Source organism: Corythoichthys intestinalis, chromosome 10, assembly GCF_030265065.1.
Source record: "Corythoichthys intestinalis isolate RoL2023-P3 chromosome 10, ASM3026506v1, whole genome shotgun sequence".
NCBI classification, from domain to species: Eukaryota; Metazoa; Chordata; class Actinopteri; order Syngnathiformes; family Syngnathidae; genus Corythoichthys; species Corythoichthys intestinalis.
This window is the reverse complement of record NC_080404.1, coordinates 31,541,616-31,564,496: the sequence shown is the minus strand read 5'-3', so window position 1 is coordinate 31,564,496 and position 22,881 is coordinate 31,541,616. Positions and strand designations below refer to the sequence as shown.

At 39.0% G+C, this 22,881-nt stretch overlaps 1 protein-coding gene across 1 annotated transcript in view; it reads left to right on the top strand.

Annotated features, from left to right (window-relative positions):
• Window positions 1–835: 835 nt before the first annotated feature.
• Window positions 836–22,881, top strand: part of nkx1.2la (NK1 transcription factor related 2-like,a) — a 77,882-nt gene continuing 55,836 nt past the window's right edge. The window contains exon 1 of the mRNA XM_057847571.1: window positions 836–928. Within this exon, the coding sequence (XP_057703554.1) occupies window positions 836–928 (93 nt within the window). The remainder of the gene's footprint in view (window positions 929–22,881) is intronic.

Below are 22,881 nucleotides of genomic sequence, written 5' to 3'. Positions count from 1 at the left end.
GCCGGCCCAGCCGTTCGTTGCCGTTGAATCGGGTTGCGGATCTTACCAAATGTGCTACTGCCATCCAGTGGCCAGTTTTATAGCTTTAAAATGGATTTTCAGCTTTGTGCTTTGGAGCTAAATTGAATCAGAACCCAGAGATGTCTCTTGTAAAAAAGAAAACAAAAACGTAAAAGACGTATAAATACGTCTTTGGGACACTGAAACAATTAAAAATAGAACGTATTTATACAGTGGGGCAAATAAGTATTTAGTCAACCACCAATTGTGCAAGTTCTCCTACTTGAAAAGATTAGAGTGTCCTGTAATTGTCAACATGGGTAAACCTCAACCATGAGAGAAAATAAGTATTTGGTCACCTACAAACAAGCAAGATTTCTGGCTCTCAAAGAGGTGTAACTTCATCTAACAAGGTCTAACGAGGCTCCACTCATTACCTGTATTAATGGCACCTGTTGTAACTCATTATCGGTATAAAAGACACCCGTCCACAACTTCAGTCAGTCACACTCCAAACTCCACAATGGCCAAGACCAAAGAGCTGTCAAAGGACATCAGAGACAAAATTGTAGGCTGGGAAGACTGAATCTGCAATAGGTAAAACGACTGGTGTAAAGAAATCAACTGTGGGAGCAATTATTAGAAAATGGAAGACATACAAGACCACTGATAATCTCCCTGGATCTGGGGCTCCATGCAAGATCTCACCCCGTGGCGTCAAAATGATAACAAGAACGGGGAGCAAAAATCCCAGAACCACACGGGGGGACCTAGTGAATGACCTACAGAGAGCCGGGACCACAGTAACAAAGGCTACATACATACAAACATACAAATGGCCGTCAACGACACTGCCACCAGCCGTCAGCCCTCCAAGTTCAAATGGATGGTCATCAATAACTGTGCCGTCTGCCAGCTTATCCTAGAGGTCAGTAGACCAAACTCACATGTACACACGCTCACGTGTTTCCTTTCTGACAGGAAATGAGTGAGCGAGCAAGGCAGAGCGCTAATATCTGAGGCAAAACGACTATAAATAGGGAGCATTGTGGCAAGCCAACGTAGACAGGAAAGGCTACGTTGCACAAATCAACAGCGGCCTGGATGGTCTCGATTACACGCGGGCAAACACTGTCAATGTTTTCAAAGCAAACTCTCTCTCACTTTGTCAGCGAAAAATAGCACGGCGACTTCCCTCCGGCGACTCAAGACGAGGTCAAAATGGTGACGTGTTTCTGTCGGACGTCTGCCTTTTAAGGAGCGGTGTGGCACTGGAATGATACTCTTGAGAGCTTTGTGGCTTCTTTTGAGGAGTTCCAAAAAGACAAGTTGTGTTGTGTAAACACACTTTTATTATCCGTCCATGGAAGGAAGTCACGTAGTTCTGTGTCCATGCTCATAACTTAAATCACTTATCCAGCTTCATCATTTATTGGGTACTCATTGGCTGCCAGTGACGGCGCTCACCATCCAATCCATTTTGATTGTGAGAGGCTGGCAGTGAATGACCGCTGCTAACCCTCCTAGTAATGTTTTTTTAATGACCAAAAACAGTGACTTGCCCTAAAAAGGATTAATGTTATATACATTAGTGAATCGAGATTTCTCTTGGATGGAGTACCATCCTGCTGCAGAATTTGTCCCTTTTTATGGTTAGGAATGTGAGAGGCAGCTTTGTTGATATTTCAGACTATTTATCTCTCGCACACCCCCATACTGGATGTAACCCCAGACCATGATTTTGCCACCACCAACCTTCACTGTTTTCTGAGTAAATCTCGGATCCATGCGGGCTCCAGTAGGTCTCCTGCAATATTTGGGGCGATTATGGTGTAATTCAATGGAAGATTCATCTGAAAAATCCAAGGCAGCTAAGATTTGTTAATATTTCAGACTATTTATGTTGCCTTCCACCCTGCAGATCGTTCAGGGTGCAGACAATTAAAAAAATCGTGTGGCATTTGCCAAGGCCCACAGCCTGTCAAAAGGATGGATGCTGGAAAAGTGGGAAAAGGTGGATTTTTCAGATCAATCTTCCATTGAATTACACGACAGTCGCCCCAAATATTGCAGGAGACCTACTGGAGCCCGCATGGATCAGAGATTCACTCAGAAAACAGTGAAGTTTGGTGGTGGCAAAATCATGGTCTGGGGTTAACTCCAGTATGGGGTGTGCGAGACATAAATAGTCTGAAACATCAACAAATCTTAGCTGCCTATTACATTTCTAACCATAAAAAGGGACAAATTCTGCAGCAGGATGGTGCTCCATCGCATACTTCAATCTCTACCTCAAAGTTCCTCAAGGCAAAGAATATCAAAATCCTCCAGGACTGGTCAGCCCAATCACCAGACATGAACATCATTGAGCATGTCTGGGGTAGGATGAAAGAGGAAGCTTGGAAGACGAAACCCAAGAATGTTGATGAACTCTCGGAGGCATGCAAGACTGCTTTCTTTTATGCTCCTGATGACTTCATCAATAAATTGTATGAATCATTGCCAAACCGCATGAATGCAGTCCTTCAAGCTCATGGAAGTCATACAAAATATTAAATTTGGATCTCACAGCACCACTACTTAATTCGTTTATGTTATCTAACATGTTTTTGTATTTGAAGTACATTTTTTGTTCAATTTTAACACTACTTTCTGTAGGCGACAAAACTTTTGTCTTGCCAAAATTTGACCTTCATGTCTTCATTAAATGTTTTTTTTTTTTTTTTCAGTGAAACAAATATATTTTTGTACATTCAACATAATTTGGGAGGGTCATAGCTTTCATATTTCTGAAACCAATTGAATAATTAAAAGTCAGGTTATTAGCAATTGTTTCTACAAAATGGATAAGTGACAAGACTTTTGTCAGGGACTGCATAACATACTGGTCATTTGCCAGATGTTGGCACACTACACCAAAAAGCATTTATGCTGGACAAAGTAGTGTCGAAAATATCTTTCTAAAATCAAGTATTTTTGTCCATACTTGTTTAGCCGTGAAGTACGCGCGCGTTTTTAATTTTCACAGGAAATGCTTGCTGTTTGCAAGCAATTACACAGAAACAGTAAGTGTATTTTTCCAAAAGCTTCCACTTCAAGACATATTTCCAAATGTTTCTGTCTCCAAATTAGTGGTTGCTGCGTAACAGAATGGCCAAAATAACTGTTTTTGTCTGCTGATTTCAGATGAAAACATCGTCAATCATCCAAACAAGAGACGGGGGAGAAAAAAATGACTTGACAGTCTAAATTTGACAGTCTCAACTATTTTATGAGTGGAAAAGACATTCGCCCTAAAGTCAACCAAAGATAGGCTTCCGCTGAACCCGAATGAGAACAAATGCTAAAGAAAATTGATGAACAAACGGTGGTTAGCTGGCTTGGATTTTGCATCAGACAATTCATTGTGCTTGTGAGAGGGCTACAATCAAATCGCAGGTGAATCTGAATAATTATACATTCTCAGCTGGGATAGACTCCAATTACCCAGGACCCTAATGAACACAAGCACTATAGAAGACTGTTGGATGGATGATTAAACCTTTTGCTGAAGGGAACATTGTGAGCTTTTTAGTTGCTGTCCGGGACAGCTGGCCGGTTCCGTCTCGCCTCCACGTAAACCCGTAGTAGGTTCTTATGTGCTCTTGGATACTAAACGCCGTCAGACAGGTGGCTGGCAGTGTCGCATGTCACTGATTGACTATTCTCCACTCCAAGTTGACAGAGTGCAACCCGAAACTTTGTCGCCATGGCTCCCCGTGAATGCCGTTCCCTCCCCTGCGGCCCGGCGTCGCAGTATGATTTACATGCTTTAAATGTGCCCTAATGCCGGCCTTTGTTCCGTGCCAGCCACCCTGAGAGTGGGAATCTCAGACCCATGCAGTCTGAGTGAACATTTGCATGACAACAACTAAGGAAAAGTAACAAAACCATTACATGGATTTCAGTAAAATGGGGTAGGCTCCATCTAACTAGCAACCCAAATGGGGACAGGTTCTAAAGAGAATGGATGGATTACATTAGGTTGTTTTACATTGAATGCTTGTTTTTTGTTGTTGTTTTTTTAAAAAAAATTTTTGTTGTTGATGTTTGTTGTTGATCTATCAAATGTTGAAACACTGGGGGCCAACATGATATCAGGGAAGCTGAGCCATAGACTCCACCATCAGTTGAGAAGACAGCTCCCACAGACATTGCGCCACGCCTTCCCGTTGGGGGCCGGACCTAGGCAGAAGTTGAGTTGGCTTTTACTGCGATAAACTTACACATACTGTACACTTACACAACACATGCTGCATTCTAACGCCGGATTTAAGTGAAAATAGGATGAATTAAGGGTGTAACGGTAAATGTATTAGTATTGAACCGTTTCGGTACTTGGTGGTCGGTTCGGAACGGAGGCGTACCTAACGAGTTTCTGACGTAATGTAACCCTTACTTTTCGAGGCTGCGAGTTGATCAGGTTACAGTTTCTTTGTGTAGATTATATTTACTCCGTCTTCTCTACTATAATGAGGACCAACACGGTAGGACAGTATGAAACGTCAACGGCGCGACAACGTGGCTGCTGCGAGAACGCAGTGAAACGCGGGTGTTAAAGTCAATCAGCCAATGCACACCAGTCGCAGTGCGGCCGCGTGTTAGACGCGTCCCAGAAGCGGCTCAACACGATACACGTGAAAAGAACAGTAGTTTATTATTTCACGCAAGACGCGGCCCTCCAGCATCAATACTACTAGCTAGCAGCCGGGCAGACCGGAAGTCACTCGTGTAAAAATCTGGTGGATCTGGTCGATTTTCAAACTAATATACAATTGTAACTTACTATTTGAGTCCATCAGATCTCTTGAGTGGTAGATCGGGGCACAGTTGACTTGTCTTTGTTGATTTAAAGTTGTCTTCTCTGCTATAATAATAACCAACTCGGCCCCGTGTTCAATACAAAGCCCTCCTACCACAACAAAACAAGTAGGAACTAATATTCACATAGGAACTAAATAAAATTATAGTTTTATTAGTTCCTTTAGTTAGTTATCCATTAGTTTATTAAAGTTATACAACATAAAATATACAATATAAATAAATACTACATCACATAAAATACAAACACATAATAAAATAAATAATAGCCCATTTAAATAAAATAAATTGAAATGAGCTAAAACACCTGTAATTAAATAGTAAGAATAACACACAGATCCTGCTTATACAATTAAATTGAACAATTTCTGTGTGGCACTTTAACTTGAGAAAATCCACCAATAAAGCTTTTGAAAACCGTTCATAAGAAAATGTTTCATTGAGGCATTTCATTTTTAAAATACAGGTTAAAATCTTTGTCAGTGGGATTGCTTTTATCTTTAGCACAGGACTTCTTTTTTCTTCTTTCTTTCAGAAAGAAAGTTGACCAATACGCGGGGTCTGAAAGGCAAATTGTTGTTGGATTATCTTTAAATACCGGCTACTTTTTGAGCAGAATTCTAGCTTTGTATAAGCTAATGTTCCTATTGTTGAAAGCAAAAAAGTGTGTAATAAACAACTAGCACATTTATATTTTGCATTTTGTTTTCTTACTGTACCGAAAATGAACCGAACCGTGACCTCAAGAGATTTTTGTGTACAGTTACACCCCTAGGACGAATCTTTTACTGCATACAAGCAGTGTTGTTAATCTTACTTTAAAAAAGTAATTAATTACAGTTACAAATGACTTCTCCCAAAAAGTAATTACGTTAGTAACTCAGTTACCTGGATGTAAGAGTGATTAGTTACTTGGCAAAGTAACTGGTGATAATTTTCATGTTTTTTTTTTCTGAAAAAAAAAAAAAAAAAAAAACCAACAAAAAAAAACAGGTCACACAATGTGAAGTTTAAAGGGTTTTTTTGGGGGACAATTGGCCCTAGCCCAATTCTTTACCCTTAATTTAATTAGACACAGGGGTATTGCGGTTATTGCGATAACTAGATAGTAACCTTTGCTATGTGTGGAAGTGGAAGTTTAATGTTGTGAATCAACCGTTAAAGTTGTTAAAATTGCTCCCCTTATTGCATTAGTTTCCTTCTGTCTACTTTTGACATGTTTAAGTTTTAAAACTATTTCATCATTTAAAGATAGATTTAAGATTTTGCCGATTTAGGAGCATTTTAGATAAAAAGTTACTTAGGTTCGCTAGGAAGGTTCTCTACAACATAGCTTTCCTGAGAGGTCTACTGCTTTAAGATGGCGGCTGTTTACTAATGTATCTAGTTCTTTATTATACATGTTGCTAATGCAGCCGTGTCTGTCATTTGCATCTAGTTCTGTATATATGTGATCTACCGAAGCATCATGTGGGCGTAGTTTGTAGGCTATCGGCTACAGTCAGGTATTATTGGAGCCACCTAGCATCGCGTTTGCAACGGCGTCACCCTCCCTTGCCTCCTCCCCACTCCTGCTCTGCTCTCTCGTCTCCGTGAGTCCGTCTTTCTCAGACTTTTCTCGCGTCAGTCAATCAACATAGTAACACACACCTTTCCCGCCTCAGTAACGGTCACGGTGTTGCCAAAATCAGAAAAGTAATGAATTAGATTACTCACTGCTGAGGAAAATAACGCCGTTAGTGATGGCATTATATTCTAATGCCACCACGCAAGAGTGATTTGGTCGAGGACTCAAGGTAATTATTATATATTTTTCGTACTGTACCATGCACTTTGAAACATTGTGAATATAATGAATTGAATGGAAAAAATTAGCCTAACTTTACCTTAAAATTTTACATATAATGAATGATGACTGCCCGTTTTTGTTGTTGTTGTTGCTTTTAACCAAGAATCTACAGTGTTTTATGTGTATATTTATAGAAATTCCACAATTTAAGCGTTTATTTACAAGAATTTTCAACTTAAAAAGCTCTTTTTTTCGTGACGGCCGATATGTTGGATTACAAAATACTGTAAATTTTGCTTGAAATATTTATGCAAAATTAACGATAACTGCCCGTTTTTCGCTTTTAACCAAGAATCTAGACTTTTCTACGTTCATATCTGTACAAAATTCGTGATTTAAGAATTTATTTATAAGAATTTCCAACTTTAAAATCTCTTTGTTTTGTGATGGCCGCCATGTTGGATTTTGTATCGCTACACAATAGCGGAATTCAACCTAAACAAGTTGAAAGTTGAAGTAGAAAAATGCAAATTTTGCTTTTGTTGAATAAAATTGACGATTCTGCATGCTCTCCTCAAGTATTAAGTTTCTGATGTGAAAATCGAGTGATTTATTAGCTGTTGAAAACTTGCACTAAATTAAAAACAAATTACGTTGCTATTTTGGGCAAAAACTTACTTGATGTGTTAAATATTGCTATTGATCCTGAAAATATAGGTGATTATCTGTGCATTTGGTGATTTGTGTGCATGTAGCGTAATGTTTGAGAATTTTATAGTCATTTTAAATCAGGATTTTATTAGGGAACGACTTTGAATTTTTTGATGTCGCTGCTCATGGAGACTCATATATGATTAAGGGAGGTGCCTGTTTTGGTTTTAGGTTGGTAGCCGCTTTGGTTTTGGAAAGATTTGTATTTTAAGTTTTTGAAAATTGGCCCCCTACGGATTGGCCTCGAGCACCGTGTCCCATCAACTGATAATGAAGTCTTTGGCTGAGCTACCAACACCCATGCCATGGCATTGCCAACCAGTAATACATTCAAGCCGGGTTTCTCATTTAAACTATTTAAAACATGATTTAAAAAAAACAACAAAAAAACCAAAACAGCGCTACAAGGATTACATGGGTTTAGATATACAGTTAGCATTGAGGACTAAGCCATATTTCGAATTGCTTAATGACGCCACAACATTCTTAAAAGTGTGACCCTTTTATGAAACATGTAATTGACAAGAATACTCGTCGGTGGCAGTAAATGCGTTAATTTGTGTGTGAATTGTTGTGTATTTTTATCCTGCGATTAACAGAGGATGAGTCCAGGGTGTCGCCTGCTTCTCAGGAACTATGAGGCAGATGGGCTAAGTGGTCCACCACAGCTTTAATTTCCATGAATTAAAAATCGTCTGGGTGCAGGATATTCCAAAAGAGCAAATTCTTCCCCCCCAACTAAAGTTGTCAGTTAGGGTAAGTGTTAATGTTTATGGCAGTGGGCAACTGATAGACCAGAGCGCTAATTGTCGTTATCGTGTGTGAGATAATCCTCGGAAGATCGGAACTCGGGAGTCGTAAATCAGCTTTATGAGGAGCAGATGGCTAGCATGTTTTCTGTTGATGTTCTGTGCTACTCATTTTAATCTAGTATTTTTGTTGAGTTTTTTTTTTTAACACAGGCTCTGACACCACTGCTCCTGCCAGGCCCACAAAGTGCTCTCCAATTACAGGAAAAAGGAGTGCCACAGGCCCACAGACGAGTCCATCTGCTGCCAAGCTTTTATTCCATTTTGGAAATGGGTTGCCATGCCTCCCAAACATTTCCCACTCTACTCAACCCACTGTGTGTGCGTGTGTGTTATGAACAGTGTGTTTTCACAGTGGACGCACACGTGTTTAGAGGACGCAAACACACATACACTGGCACCGATTGACACACAATGCCTGACTCAAATAGACTTGTTGTTTCTGGTTCACGTCCATCCATCACATCGGTAAGATCTGGGTCGACTCGCGCTGTCTGCCTGAGGCGGGACTCCCTCCCTTACTCCCTCCTATCCAGCTGTACTGGAAACTCAAGTCGTATGCTCAAGACAATAACTATGCGGCTTAAATGAATATCTATCTACAGTGGACTCTCTGAAGTGGAAGCGTTCGGTGGTTGGATAATTTGGAATTTAACTGAAACCTTCCAGGAAACTATGAGATTAGACCAAGAATCCAGAATAAGAACAAGTTTTGTGAATAAACATTTTCAGGTATTCGGGAATAAAATCCTGTTGCCATGATTTTTTTTTAGTGTTTTCTCTTGGCATATTCGAAACCAGATGATGAACCAAGTACCGAAACAGACTGGAAAGACGTATACAGCCATTTGGCAAACATTGAGTTTTGTTTGCACATAAGAGCCTGGACTCATTGATTTTATCGTACGACGAGGTGGAATATGAAGTTGAAAGTGGGTCAGATAGGGAATTTCTGAAGCTTTTTCGACTTTAGTGATGCTGTCAAAATGTGGCTGTGTTATGAAAGATGAAAGACATGATTTTTAAAAAATTTTTTAAACTGAAACGAACAATCAACACACAAACAATACGTCACGTCATGAGGGAGTTGTGTCACGTCATTTCCTGTTTTATTTTGAAGGCTTCACCCTCCTTGGCTGCGTTCCAATCATGGTTTGACTTGCTCTCGCTCACTTGCCCTGAGCACTTGCTATGACGTCACATTGAGGCCACTTGGAGGGTGGAGGGAAAGTGGGCGGAGGGGGAGCGAAAGACGTAAATGGAACACACCTGCCCTCGTTCACTCACAGGCAAGAAAATCATGGAACAACCACAAGGTGTTGGAGTAGCACTATACTGCCTATTTCAAATCAGTAGCGCCTCCAGAAATTCTTCATAGGGGTAGCCAAATGGGGCCACTTAAAACCTTGGGGTGGCACACCAAAAAATAAAAGCCATAATTTCAGGTTTTTACTATGTTGTAGTATTAAACAGGCCAGTAGAAAATTGTCAGAAAGACTTCAAGACACAACTTCTGATATACTTTTGTTGATGGTGTTATATTGTTTATTGTATACTATTATATTGTGTTAATGTACATAGTCCATAATCAGTGTTGTTAATAACGGCGTTACAATATAACGGCGTTACTAACGGCGTTATTTTTTTCAGTAGTGGGTAATGTAATTAATTACTTTTCTCATCTTGGCAACGCCGTTACCGTTACTGAGGACGGAAAGGCATGCGTTACTATGCGTTACTATATTGGTCGAAAAGTCTGAGGGAGACGGACTCACCGAGACGACAGAGCAGAGCAGGAGTGAGGGAGGAGGCAAGAAAGTTGTGACGAGGAGCAAACGCGATGCTAGGTAGCTCCAATAATACGTGTTGTAGCCGATAGCCTACAAACTACGCCCGCATGTTATGGTAGATATGGTAGACATGGCAGATATCACATGTACTGTATATAGATATAACTAGATGCAAAATGACAGACATGGCACTAAATGCGTTAGTAGACAGCCGCCATCTTAAAGCAGTAGACTTTTTAGGACGGCTCTGTTGTAGAGAACCTTCCTAGCGAACCTAAGTAACTTTTTATCTAAAATACTTCTAAATCGGCAAAATCTTGACTTGAATCTATCTTTAAATGATGAAACAGTTTTAAAACTTTCATATGTCGAAAGTAGGGAGAAAGGAACTAATGCAATAATGGGAGCAATTTTAACAACTTTTAACAGTTGATTCAGGGTAAAGGGTAAATTAGGGTAAAGAATTGGGCTCGGGCCAATTGTACCAAAAACCTTCACAAAAAACTTCACATAGTGTGGCCAATGTTTTTTTTGTTTGTTTTCTTTTTTTTTTTCTTTTTTTTTTTTGAGGGAAAAAAAACATACAACATACATTTAACCTATTTGAAGTTTAAGTTCAGTCCCTCCCAATGCCATTTGATTGACAGACTATTCCTTTCGTTAAAAGCAAAATAGAAATAGAAACATCAATGGCAAAAATTGTCTTTTTTTTTCCCTTTTCTTTGCTGACAAAAGTGAAAGTAAAAAAAAAAAGTAACTTTAATCTTTATTCATGTATTTCTCTTTATGTTTATTTATTATTTTTTAATTTTATTTTGGCACTCCTGTTATTCCATACGTCCTGCCATAACTGCCACATACAATCTAATTTATTTTTTTTTATTTATTAACAACAATGATAAATTTTACAATTCCAAAGGCAGTTTGGTATCACATTCAAACACCGTGCTGGCTCCTCCATTCATTTTCTTCTTCTTTGCTGGTAAATAGACAGCAGCCAACGGTATTTGAGCTTCATTATCACCACCGCATGGACATATTTACCGTGTACCACTGCAATGCATTGTGGGATACAGGGAGCTCCGGAGTGACCGTCGTTTTTCACTCGATCACTGAGCCCTCTGAGGGTCCATCTCACCAAGTTCACTTCGCTGTTTTGGGAATTGGAACGGCCCTTATGATGGCGGCGGGGATTCCCCAGGGGCTGGTGGCTAGGGCAAGTGAGCGAGGGCTCATTTAAACCGCGACTGAAACGCAGCCCTTGTGTCTGTACACTTGCCCTTCCCCTTGTCACCTAATCACCTATTTTTCCTGTTGTTCCCCATTACCTCTTGTGTATAAATAGTCTGCATCTCCCTTGTCTTGTGCAAAATTGTCTTACTACCCATGTTGGTCATGTCGGACTTGTTTCACAGCAATCATAGTTGTCTAGATTTTATCCTCCATTTGGAGTGCTTTTTGTTGGAACTTTTGATCATAGTTATCTTGGCTTTTTCCCATTATGAGTGTTTTATGTTTGTACTTTTCCTACTTTTGGAGTGCTTTTTGTTTGAACTTTTGATCTTGATTGTCCTGACTTATTCCTCTGTTTGGAGCGCTTTATGTTGGTACTTTTCCTCATCCCCGCATGCCAGCGGAAGAACCTCTGATATCTAAATAAAAGTTTTTGCCTGAAACTCCGCGTCATCACGGCCTGACAATTATAAAAATGTATGTAAATTCCAAACTGCGGTCTTCAACAGACAGGATGAACCCGAACGTCTTATTATTACATTTCTTCACAATCATTGATAAAAGATAAAAAACAACACTGAACGTCCAGTTAGTAGTTTGGGCCACAACTGCTGAGTTAGCAACAAGTTAGCCCCTAATATGGCTGATGGTAATATGAGCAAAGATCACACAACAAAACAAAAATTCTTTATGGTATAAACGGCCAACAGGCAGCCACAGTGTGCACAGACTTACACAACTACTTTACACCTAATAAGATTAAAAACAAAATTACTAAATCTAAAACTTGGTCCAATTGCAGATGTTGGCAGATTATTAAAAGTCTGCATCTAAAATACTGTATACCTCAAGATCCTTATCTATTAATTATTAAATTGGATAATAAAGTGGTTTTAGTCCAATGTTTAGAGATCAGTTCTTCAATGACATTTTTTAAATTCTGTCTATAAATAATCTGGACATTTGAATTTGGGTATTGAAAACAAAACAAACAGTTGATACAGTTAGGGCCCAAATACACCAGATGCATGATCGTTGCGGTTCCGGTCCGACTCCGGTAAAAAATAGCGCCGGAGCCAATCCGTTCCCATTATATCCTATTGTTCAACGTATACCAGCCGTGTCAGTGCTCCGGATTGACTGCGGACCATCTCCGGCGTGCTGCAGCCCGCCGGATGGTATAGGCTATTTTCTATTTTTGCTGGACACGCATCCGACAAAATGGGTGGATCTGGGCCTGGACGTAACAGCCCAGTTGCTTATTCCCGGTTTAAACACCAGCGAACATGGACGACGAACGTTTCATCATGGAGGTGGAAAGTCACAAAGTGATATACGATGCAGCAGATCGTTATTCTAAGGACGGCATTAAAAGCGAAGCTGCAGGGTGTCCTGTTATGTGTGTTTTTCTGGCAATTATATCAAACACACGACGTGCTGACAACTGTGAGCGAAAAAAAAAGCAGCGTATCTGGAAGTGGTTCCACTGCAGAAATTCTCGTGCCCGGCGCACACACAATGTCGGTTTGTATACAGAGTCGAGGGGGAAAAGTACGAAAGAGAGTAAAGAGACACCCACAAGTTTCGACCTGGTGGTCTATTCAAGACGTTTCTCTTTCTTTCCTACATTTTACTTGACTTTTCATAGAAAAACCAATAGTTTGCGCTGGGCACAGGAATCTGCAGTGTTGAGACAGCAATTCGAAGTACGCTGTTTTATAATTCGTGTAGTATATAATTCACTATCCATTTTATTCCAAGTATTACAAATTATTTAACAGTTGTTTATAACAGCTCTATGAGATGTTATGTGCCATAAATTTTAAATGTGCACAAAGATATAAACCCACCGACACAACCAAGGGCATAATAGGGCCCCGTCCCCCTACCCCCCACACACGGAGCCCTGATCTCAACATGATGCAGTCAATCTGGAATTAAGAGACAGACATAACTAAAATATCAATATGCAAAGAAAAAATGTGCTCTCTCTCTGCTTTTCTGATGAGTATAGACTCCGTGTGTTTTTCGTTGTTTTAAATGGCACATTATATTATCACGCGATCACGCGAGCGCTCACGAGGGAACGGAGTTGGCGGACCGCAGCCGTGCGCAGCCAGTATTGCCTGTTTTTGACGTACTGCGTGGCACGCAGTCAACAATGAGCCGGACCGGAACCGGAACGATCATGCATCTGGTGTATGTGGGCCCTTACAGTTGGTCATTTGCAAATGTTTTTGTTGGCTTTTTTTTTTTTTTTTGCAGTTTCTCCCCAATACTGTCATCATGTTAAGCCCTTGGAGACAAATCTTTCAATATGCAGCTTCACAGTTAACGTCTCCTCTACTACTACTATAATGCCTATATATTGTAGGAAAATACAGTATATTTTGAATTTCAGCCCCTTTTGCAGTAAAATGTTTAGGAAAATCACTTAGCCATTAGAAAAAACCCCAAAACATTTTGACTTGTCAGCATTTAACAAGCTCCAGTTGTATAAGATTGCACTGGACAACTCCAAGGGCAGGTTGTACAGGTTTCATTCTTTGGAAAGGACAAGTGGATGAACAATAAATAACAGTGTCATCTGCTTAAAAATAGTAATCCGAATTTGTCAGGTTATTGCAGAAGTCATAGTAGGGGTCCTAGCACAGATGCCTGTGGTACACCCTTAAATACAGGAAGGAAAGAGAAGTAAAACTAACCAAACTGAATACACTGACATCTACTGACAAGTAAGTTGTAATTTACAGCATGCACGGATAAACCCACGTAATGAAGACACATCGATAAGATTACATGGTCCACTGTATAAAAGGCTTTTGATAAGTAGAAGAAGAGTGCTGCACAGATTTTTACGACTGTCTAGTGTCTGTGATGTCATTAGCTAATTTAATACCAGCAATAATTATTTCTGAAACCTAGGTTTCTAACCATTTCTAATAACTGTTCTATATGGATTGAGACATAGGTTCAACCCCTTTTAACACAGCGGATATTAACACAATCCAATTAATAGGGTAAACTCTGCTATGATTTGACTACAATATGAATGCAGTGTACATATCCCTCAGTGGGACACATACTGGAATCCTTATCCATACTGCTGCTTTGGACACTTCAAAGTAATGTACTGTATGCGTATATTGTATTCATGAGCGTTTGAAGGATGAGCTTGCATGTGTGACCAAAGCCAACACGGCTGAGTCAGGCCTCTGGAGATCTAATCAGAATGAAATCAGAGATTACTCACAGTCATGGAAGCCATGATGAAGATGGAGGCAGACAGCTGTCTCCATACCTTTAACCCGCTTGCCTGCTCATGGTTAACTGCACTGAGATGACCCCCAACACCATGACTGCCACCCAGGGAGAGAATAGATACAGACTGATACTGGTCTGGAACTTAACTTGAGGACAGCTATTTCAATTCGTAGGGCTTGAGACTGGATCACTTGTCAGGAAGCATAAACAAAGTAATAAAATAATAACTCAGACATGATCAGTGTTGTCACAGATTACATGAAAAAGTAATTAGTGATTACTTAATACCCCTAAAAAACAGTACCGTATTGGCCCGAATATAAGACAGTGTTTTTTGCATTGAAATAACACTGAAAAAGAGGGGGTCGTCTTATATTCGCGGTCTGGACATTATACCCATTCACGACACCAGATAGCGCCAGATATCATTGAAGCGATGTTCTGACATGACACATCTCGGCTACTCTCCCCATTCACGACGCTAGATGGCACCAGATATCATTGAAGCAACGTTCTGTCATGACAGATCTCAGCTACTCTTTTTAGTTTAACCATTTTGCATTATTTTATTGCAATGTTTTTCCTTATTCAGATTTGTTTCAAGACTACAGTTACAGTTAGACTTCAATTTGATGGTTAATGCAGTTATTGCAATTTTGTTGTTTTATCACAATAGATTGGTTTATTTACATTTCGAAAACCAGAAGCGATTCATTTACGAATGTGATTGCACTTTAGTTTACATATTTAAATGTTCAGATATTAAGATTTGAATGAGGCAAAATAACATTTTTTTTCCTCTCAAATATATTGTTATAATCATTTGTTTCGGATGTACTGTAATTATTTTTTGTATAAAAATTAATTTGGTGTTCAAAAAGTCTTTTTTCAAACTTCTTGAAAACGTCTTGAAGACGTCTTGAAAAAGAGGGGGTCGTCTTATAATCAGGGCCGTCTTATATTCGGGCCAATACTGTAATCTAATTATTTTACTGATTATTATCAAAGTAACTAAGTTACTTTAAAAGTAATTTATCAGTTACTTTTTACCAATTTTTCTTCCTTTGCTGCCTCAACAAGAATGACAACGGAAAAATGTCATCGCATGTAATTGAAATTGTCACAAAAAGCTTAATCTTCGAGTTAGAGGAGGTGTAATTAGTCAGTGGAGTTGATTTCAATCACCATTGACACACGGTAGCTAAGCCACTCCGGAGCCCTGAAACTAACAAATAACTGACCAACTGCACGGAATTTGTTCAAATCAAAATTTAAAATAAAGACCTAGCCTTTAAAATGTTGTCTATCAAAGTTGTAAAGCAATAAAACAAACATCAAGAATGAATTAAATGAACAAGAATCCTACAAAGGATTTCATAATGGGTCCAAATTATTTTTCGAACAGATCATGTGACTAACACCTTAGAGACAGTCCTTTGCCTGGCTTAGCCAAAACTACACATGTAATAGTATTGAACCGTTTCGGTTCGGAACGGACGCGTACCGAACGAGTTTCTGACGTAATATAACACATACTTTTCGAGGCTGTGAGTCGATCGGGTTACAGTTTCTTTGTGTAGATTATATTTACTCTGTCTTCTCTACTTTAAAAACGACCAACACGGTAGGACAGTATAACCCAGAAACGTCAATGGCGCGACAAGGTGGCCGCCGCGAGAACGCAGTGAAACGCGGGCATTAGAGTCAATCAGCCAATGCACACCAGTCGCAGTGCGGCCGCGTGTTAGATGCGTCCCAGAAGCGGCTCAACGCAAAAAGAGTGGCAGAGTTTATTATTTGATGCGACCCTCCTGCGTCAATACTACTACCGGTAGCTAGGATCGGCAAGACCGGAAGTTACTCGTGTAAAAGTACAGTGGATCCGGTCTATTTTCAAAGTAATATGCAATCGTAACCTACTTTTTGAATCCATCAGATCTCTTGAGTGGTAGATCGGGGCACAGTTGACTTCTCTCTGTTGATTTACTGCTGTCTTCTCTGCTATAATAATAACCAACACGGCCCCGTGTTCAATACAAAACCCTCCTAAAACAAACAAAACAAACAAACAAAACAAGTAGGAACTAATATTCACATAGGAACTAAAGTTATACAACATAAAATATACAATATAAATGAATACTACATCACATTAGTAAAATACAAACACATAATAAAATAATAGCCCATTTAAATAAAATAAATTGAAATGAGCTAAAACACCTGTAATTAAATAATAAGAATAATACACATCCTGCTTACACAATTAAATTGATTAATTTCTGTGTGGCGCTTTAACTTGAGAAAATCCACCAAACAAGTTAAATGTTTCATTGAGGCATTTCATTTGTAAAATACATGTTAAAATCTTTGTCATTGGGATTGCTTTTCTCTTTAGCGCAAGGACTTCTTTTTTCTTCTTTCTTTCAGGCAGAAAGCTGACCAATACGCGGGGTCTGAAAGGCAAATTGTTGTTGGATTATCTTTAAATACCCGCTACTTTTTGAGCAGAATTCTAGCTTTGTATAGGCTAATGTACCTATTGTTGAAAGCACAAAAGTGTGTAATAAACAACTAGCACATTTATATTTTGCATTTTGTTTTCTTACTGTACCGAAAATGAACCGAACCGTAACCTCAAAACCGAGGTACGTACCAAACCGAGATTTTTGTGTACCGTTACACCCGTAATATATACTGTATATATAATATATATTATTATTATAAATGATATTATAATTTCTTTAAACCTCATCTTGAACCGAGGATTGAACATGAACAGTGTCAAAATGTATATGGCGGAAAACACTAAGGTGACTTGAAGTTCCGCTCTCAGACTCACAATATGGCCAACATTCAAAATTGTCCGATATGCATGAGTGATTCATCATTGGAAAGCTTAAAATCTCAATTTTCTGGGGAAACAAAAATTTTGATCAGGAAGGCATTTAAAAAAAAAAAAAAATTTTTTTAAACAGCAAAACCCTAATTGGGGGCGAGAACACGCGAGAGCAGAATTAAAGACGCCACGATTTTAACGAGATATTATCGCGAACTTACCTTGTTTCGATCCAAAAACTCTATGTAGCATGTATCACCGAGTTTCAAGACACAGCTGTGAGTGTCCACAGCCGGATTTTGTTTTTTATTTTATGGGTGAAACATGGTGATATAACAAGGGTTGCGATGCAGAAATCGCAGACAACAAGGAGTGGTTGAGATTTTCGTTTTCATATAGTTACCTTTTTAAACGTTATTTTTCTTTTTTTTTTTGTTTGAATCAATTATTTATCATCTAACATATTGGGGGAAATGCAACAGTAACAAAAAAAAAAAAAATACAATTAACCGATAGTTATGAGGTAGATATCTGTGACTTTTTTACAGACGCCAAATTTTTCATTGTGACTTAATTCGTTTAAAAGTTTAAAATATGCGAGTGAATAATTTTTTAAATTGTTTTTTTTTTTTTTAAACTAAAATTTAGACATAAATTAATGATTCTAGGTTTAAAATGACAGAAATTTTGAATAATAAATATATCTAATTAACTCAGTTTTATGGCTGGGTTAAAACAAAAGCGGTTGCGCGACGTCTGTACACGGGGGTTTTCAGGGTAAAACGGACAAATTAAAAATAGTTCGGGGGCTTAATGCGCCATGAATCTGCTATGACAGCATACAGACATATTGTTCTATCAAACTCAACAGTTGTTTTGGCTTAAAATACAGCATTTTCTTTTAAAGAGGAGTGCAAGAGCAGAAACTGCTTTTTCAGTCTTGTCTGTGTTTTCCACCATAAATATACAGTATACGATACAGGCCAAAGGTTTGGACGCACCTCAAGTGTGGCTACGTTGAAGAATGTAGAATATAAAACCTATTTTCAGTTATTTCACTTTTTTTAAAAATTTTTTTTACCAAGTACATAATTCCACATGTTCATTCATAGTTTTGAAATCTTCAGCGAGAATTTACAATAGTAGTTAAAATATTTAAAACGCATAAATGATGAGGTGCCTCCAAACTTTTGACTTTTGTTTCGGGGTCATCAACATGTGTGGCCCCACCTCCCGCAAAAATCAAACTCTGCCTATGGTTACAAACTACAGTATAACTATAAAATGTACGTAAAGGCTGGCTACAAACTGTAGAAGTGCTGGCTGTCTCGTTACCTGTAGGCTTTGTTTCGAGTTTTGTCGTATTGTGCTGTAATTCCAAGTGGTTCCTTGAATGGGGTACCGCACGCTACACGTCACTTCCGCTCATTAATATTTATGACGTTAGCTTCTGTGGCTCTGCTGTTAGCTAAGGGGGGACAAGCTCTTGTATGTCCCCAATAGGAAATTAATGGGAATAGTGTACGACGGAGATGTTTACAGAGCTAAACCTACCAATTCTGTCTGAAAATGATGTCCCAAATTCACTGGCAAAGATGTGGAAGAACATACAAATGTTCAGTTAAAGAGATGGCTTGAGTGTCGACGGCTGAAAAAGACCCAAGCTTACCCTTAGCTTTTTTTATCGACACCTTTTTCTTACGCCACTGAAAATGACATTCTCCTGTTCCAACAATCTATCCTTTACCACCATAAGCCCCGTCTTTCTTATATATTATATCCTGTGGTTGTCTTACGTCTCTGACCGTTCTTGGGGGATATCGCTGTTTTGTGTAGCGATCACAAATGCTACTCTTAATACTAATAATACTAATCTTCATTCTATTAATTTATTTACACTTCCCCCTTGATAAATTTGTTTCTTTACAACAGAAGAGGTAACAACGGTGGCAGTCAGATACTACTTTAATTTTTTTCCAGGTCAAACATTGTCAGACAGAAGCAGCACGAAAAACGCCACACGAAAAAAATAACTCAAAATATCAAAATGGCTTACCTCTTGGCCCAAACAAAATGTTTACTGCATATGAAATGTGCCATAGTAGCATAGTAGCTCCATTCTTCACATTTTTTGGTTCCGGGAGAGTATGAAGAAAACATCATTTATATGTCTTAATGTCTAGAGTCCTTTCTACAAGTTCCATAGTAGCAGTGAATAATGGCATGTCAAATTTTGAAAGATTACCGGAGAATGAAGGCCGAAATATAATGGTTTGCATGCGAGGGCGTGTATATAATGTTCTACTTCTGCTTTACGATGCAACCTCACGGTCTAAAAAAAAAGCCTGCGCGCGGTACGCTATTGGATGTTTTAGGGGTTGACAGTCTTTTTGAGCCAGCACAAAGTTTGCAACGCACGGAGATATTATTCTCATCTTTACTGGACAGAAAGGTTAAATAATGGCTGTATTTCCAGTGAGCAAATGCAGCTGTTTGTGGTATCTCTCCTGCCTCTTTCATTGTTAGTTAGCGTCCTGACGAAGTAGCCAGTGCTATGATGTTGACTGTCGCCGCAGACAGCGCTCACAGAGCATGGTAAAACACGTGACCCGTTTATTTATTTATTTTTCCGATGAGAAAAAATGTGACGTGATGTCACTCCAAAACTCAACAGCAACATTTTCTGTTCAAAATGCTCTTTGTACATGACTACCAGTCTTGTCAGTAACGCATTAGTTAGTAACGCGTTACTGTAATCTGATTACTTTTTTCAGTAACGAGTAATCTAACGCGTTCATTTTTCTACACCAGTGATCTGATTAAAGTTAGTTTCCTTAGTGTCTCTGCGTTACTATTTTTTCATTGCCTCATAACGTATGTAAAATGAAGAATATTGTAGTCATGTACGAAGAGCATTTTGAATAGAAAATGCTAAAATAAAAGGTTCCCGGTACGCGTTTCCATGACAACCTCTTAGCTATTTCCTGTTTTGGTCTCGCATCACATGTGTTGTGGGACTGAGGCGGGTGGACATTCGCGCCGAGTGTTGAGACGTTGCTAGGGAATGTTGATCTGTGGATATCCATGAATGAAGGTGAGTATTTTCCCTTCATTCTGGAGGGTATCAGCAAAAGGTTGCACCCCCTACATGCGCGGCTGTTTCGTAGCTTTGCCGTAGCAACGATGGGCAGTCATCGCTCCAAAGTTGGCAAGCTTTGTTTACATCATATGCGTGTTGCACATTCATGCCATGAGGTGATGTGTTGGTTTAGCATCTGTGGGATGTGTTGTAAGTCCGATTGAGTGTAAAGTGCTTAGTTGCCGCCACGTTTTGTGGCCAAATTGACCGCGTGTGTGTTGAGAGAAGTACTTCCGGGTTGTTAATGTGCACGGCTGCACGCGCATCCGCGCCCGCCACCACCTTTTTGTTTATTGCACTGTACAATCCACTTGTGTGTTGTTGATTATTGTGCCGTCAGTTTGCATTGTTTTACATTGGCACTGATATGCTGTCAACCATAACCCGAAATTCAGAAGTTTTGACATTAGGCTTAATCTTAGAGTTAGCGGGGTTTAATTGGTCGATGGAGTTGGTTTCAACAAATTTCAAGCAGTTTGTCAGATATTTGTTAGTTTCAGGGCTCTGGAGTGGCTAAGCTAGCGCGAAATACTGATATTCCCCTTTAAATTCAATCATCGGAGAGTCAATTACATGTGATGACATTTTTCTATTGTCATTCTTATGTTGAGGCGGCAAAGGGAGAAAAATGGGTAAAAAGTAACTGATAGATTACTTTTAAAGTAACTTAGTAACTTTGATAATGAAGTAATCAGTAAAGTAACTAGTTTACTTTTTTGGGGCGTAATCAGTAATTAAATTACTTTTTCAAGTAATGTGTGACAAGACTGATGACTACAGTATACTTCATTCTACATTATACGTTATAAGGCAACAACAAAATAGTGACGCACAGGTGCTAAGGAAACTAACTTTAATCAGATTACTGGTTTGGAAAAATGAACACGTTAGATTGCTCGTTACTGAGAGAAAGTAATTGGATTACAGTCACGCGTTACTTAGTAACGCGTTACTGGCAACACTGACATTACAAACAGTGACAAAAAAGCAGGGGAATTTCCATATAGTGTTTTAAGACTACATTTCTACATGTTGGTGAAATCCGCTAGGCACATGAACACAAATTTGCCAGATTATGCTTTACCTTTGTGTGAAGGACTTTGATTTTATTCGTCACTCCGCCCCTTAAAGGCATATATTCAACACACTTGTGTGTCCATGATTTGGAAATCTCAGGACATTTCTATCGCGTGTGGAGTCCGTATTGGGAGCAAGGATAATAACCACTGGCGAGACGTTGGAGAGCACGGGAAAGGCTCCTGCTTCCATCACATGTGTAAATGTGCAGATGAGAGGGCCGCTCTGCCAGATGTTATCAACGCTGACATTAAGCTGGTCGCAAGATAACCCATGGATGTGAAACTGATAACTGCATTCACATTAAGTCCAACCCCGAACAACTCATGACTTCTGCTAGTTAACAAAAAAGTGTCACAAGGAGGTAGACGCTGCTGGACTCAATTGCACGAAACTCTCAGTAATAGGTTCTAGAAGTTGTTTTTGGTTGCCACTGGCACAAGATGACAAGGGTCCCTTTGGTGTCAGGAAAAACAGGTAACAAAATTATCTTTACAAACGTGGTGTACGTGGTCAAAACAAGGCTCATCTTGGCATCAAAGGACAGAAGGCAATGACAACTCTCAGGGAGAAATAAAAATTAGAAAGAATACAGTGGTTTTCCTCCCACATCTCAATATAAGAGTGACACACTGGCATAAGACAAGAAACGAGAGGAATATTAAGACTGGAACTAATGTAGCACAGGTTTAGGCATTACCGTAATCAGAAGAGACAAAGACTGACATACTGAGCACAAACACTCACTAGGGACGAACCTGCCAAAATAAAACAGGAAGTAAACCAAACATGACACAACTGACCAAATCAACACTAGTGGCGGCCAGTGTTGTTAATCTTACTGAAAAAAAGTAATTAATTATAGTTACAAATTACTTCTCCCAAAAAGTAATTGCGTTAGTAACTCAATTACCTGAATGTAAGAGTAATTAGTTACTTGGCAAAGTAATTGGTGATAATTCCTTTTTTTTTTTTTTCTCAAAAAAAAAATAAATAAAATAAAATAAAATAAATAAATAAAAAAAACATTGGCCACACTATGTGAATTTTTTTGTGGAGGTTTTTGGTACAATTGGCCCGAGCCCAATTCTTTACCCTAATTTACCCTTTACCCTGAATCACCTGTTAAAAGTTGTTAAAATTGCTCCCATTATTGCATCAGTTCCCTTCTCTCTACTTTCAACATATGAAAGTTTTAAAACTGTTTCATCATTTAAAGATAGATTCAAGTCAAGATTTTGCCGATTTAGAAGTATTTTAGATAAAAAGTTACTTAGGTTCGCTAGGAAGGTTCTCTACAACAGAGCCGTTCTAAAAAGCCTACTGCTTTAAGATGGCGGCTGTCTACTAACGCATTTAGAGCCATGTCC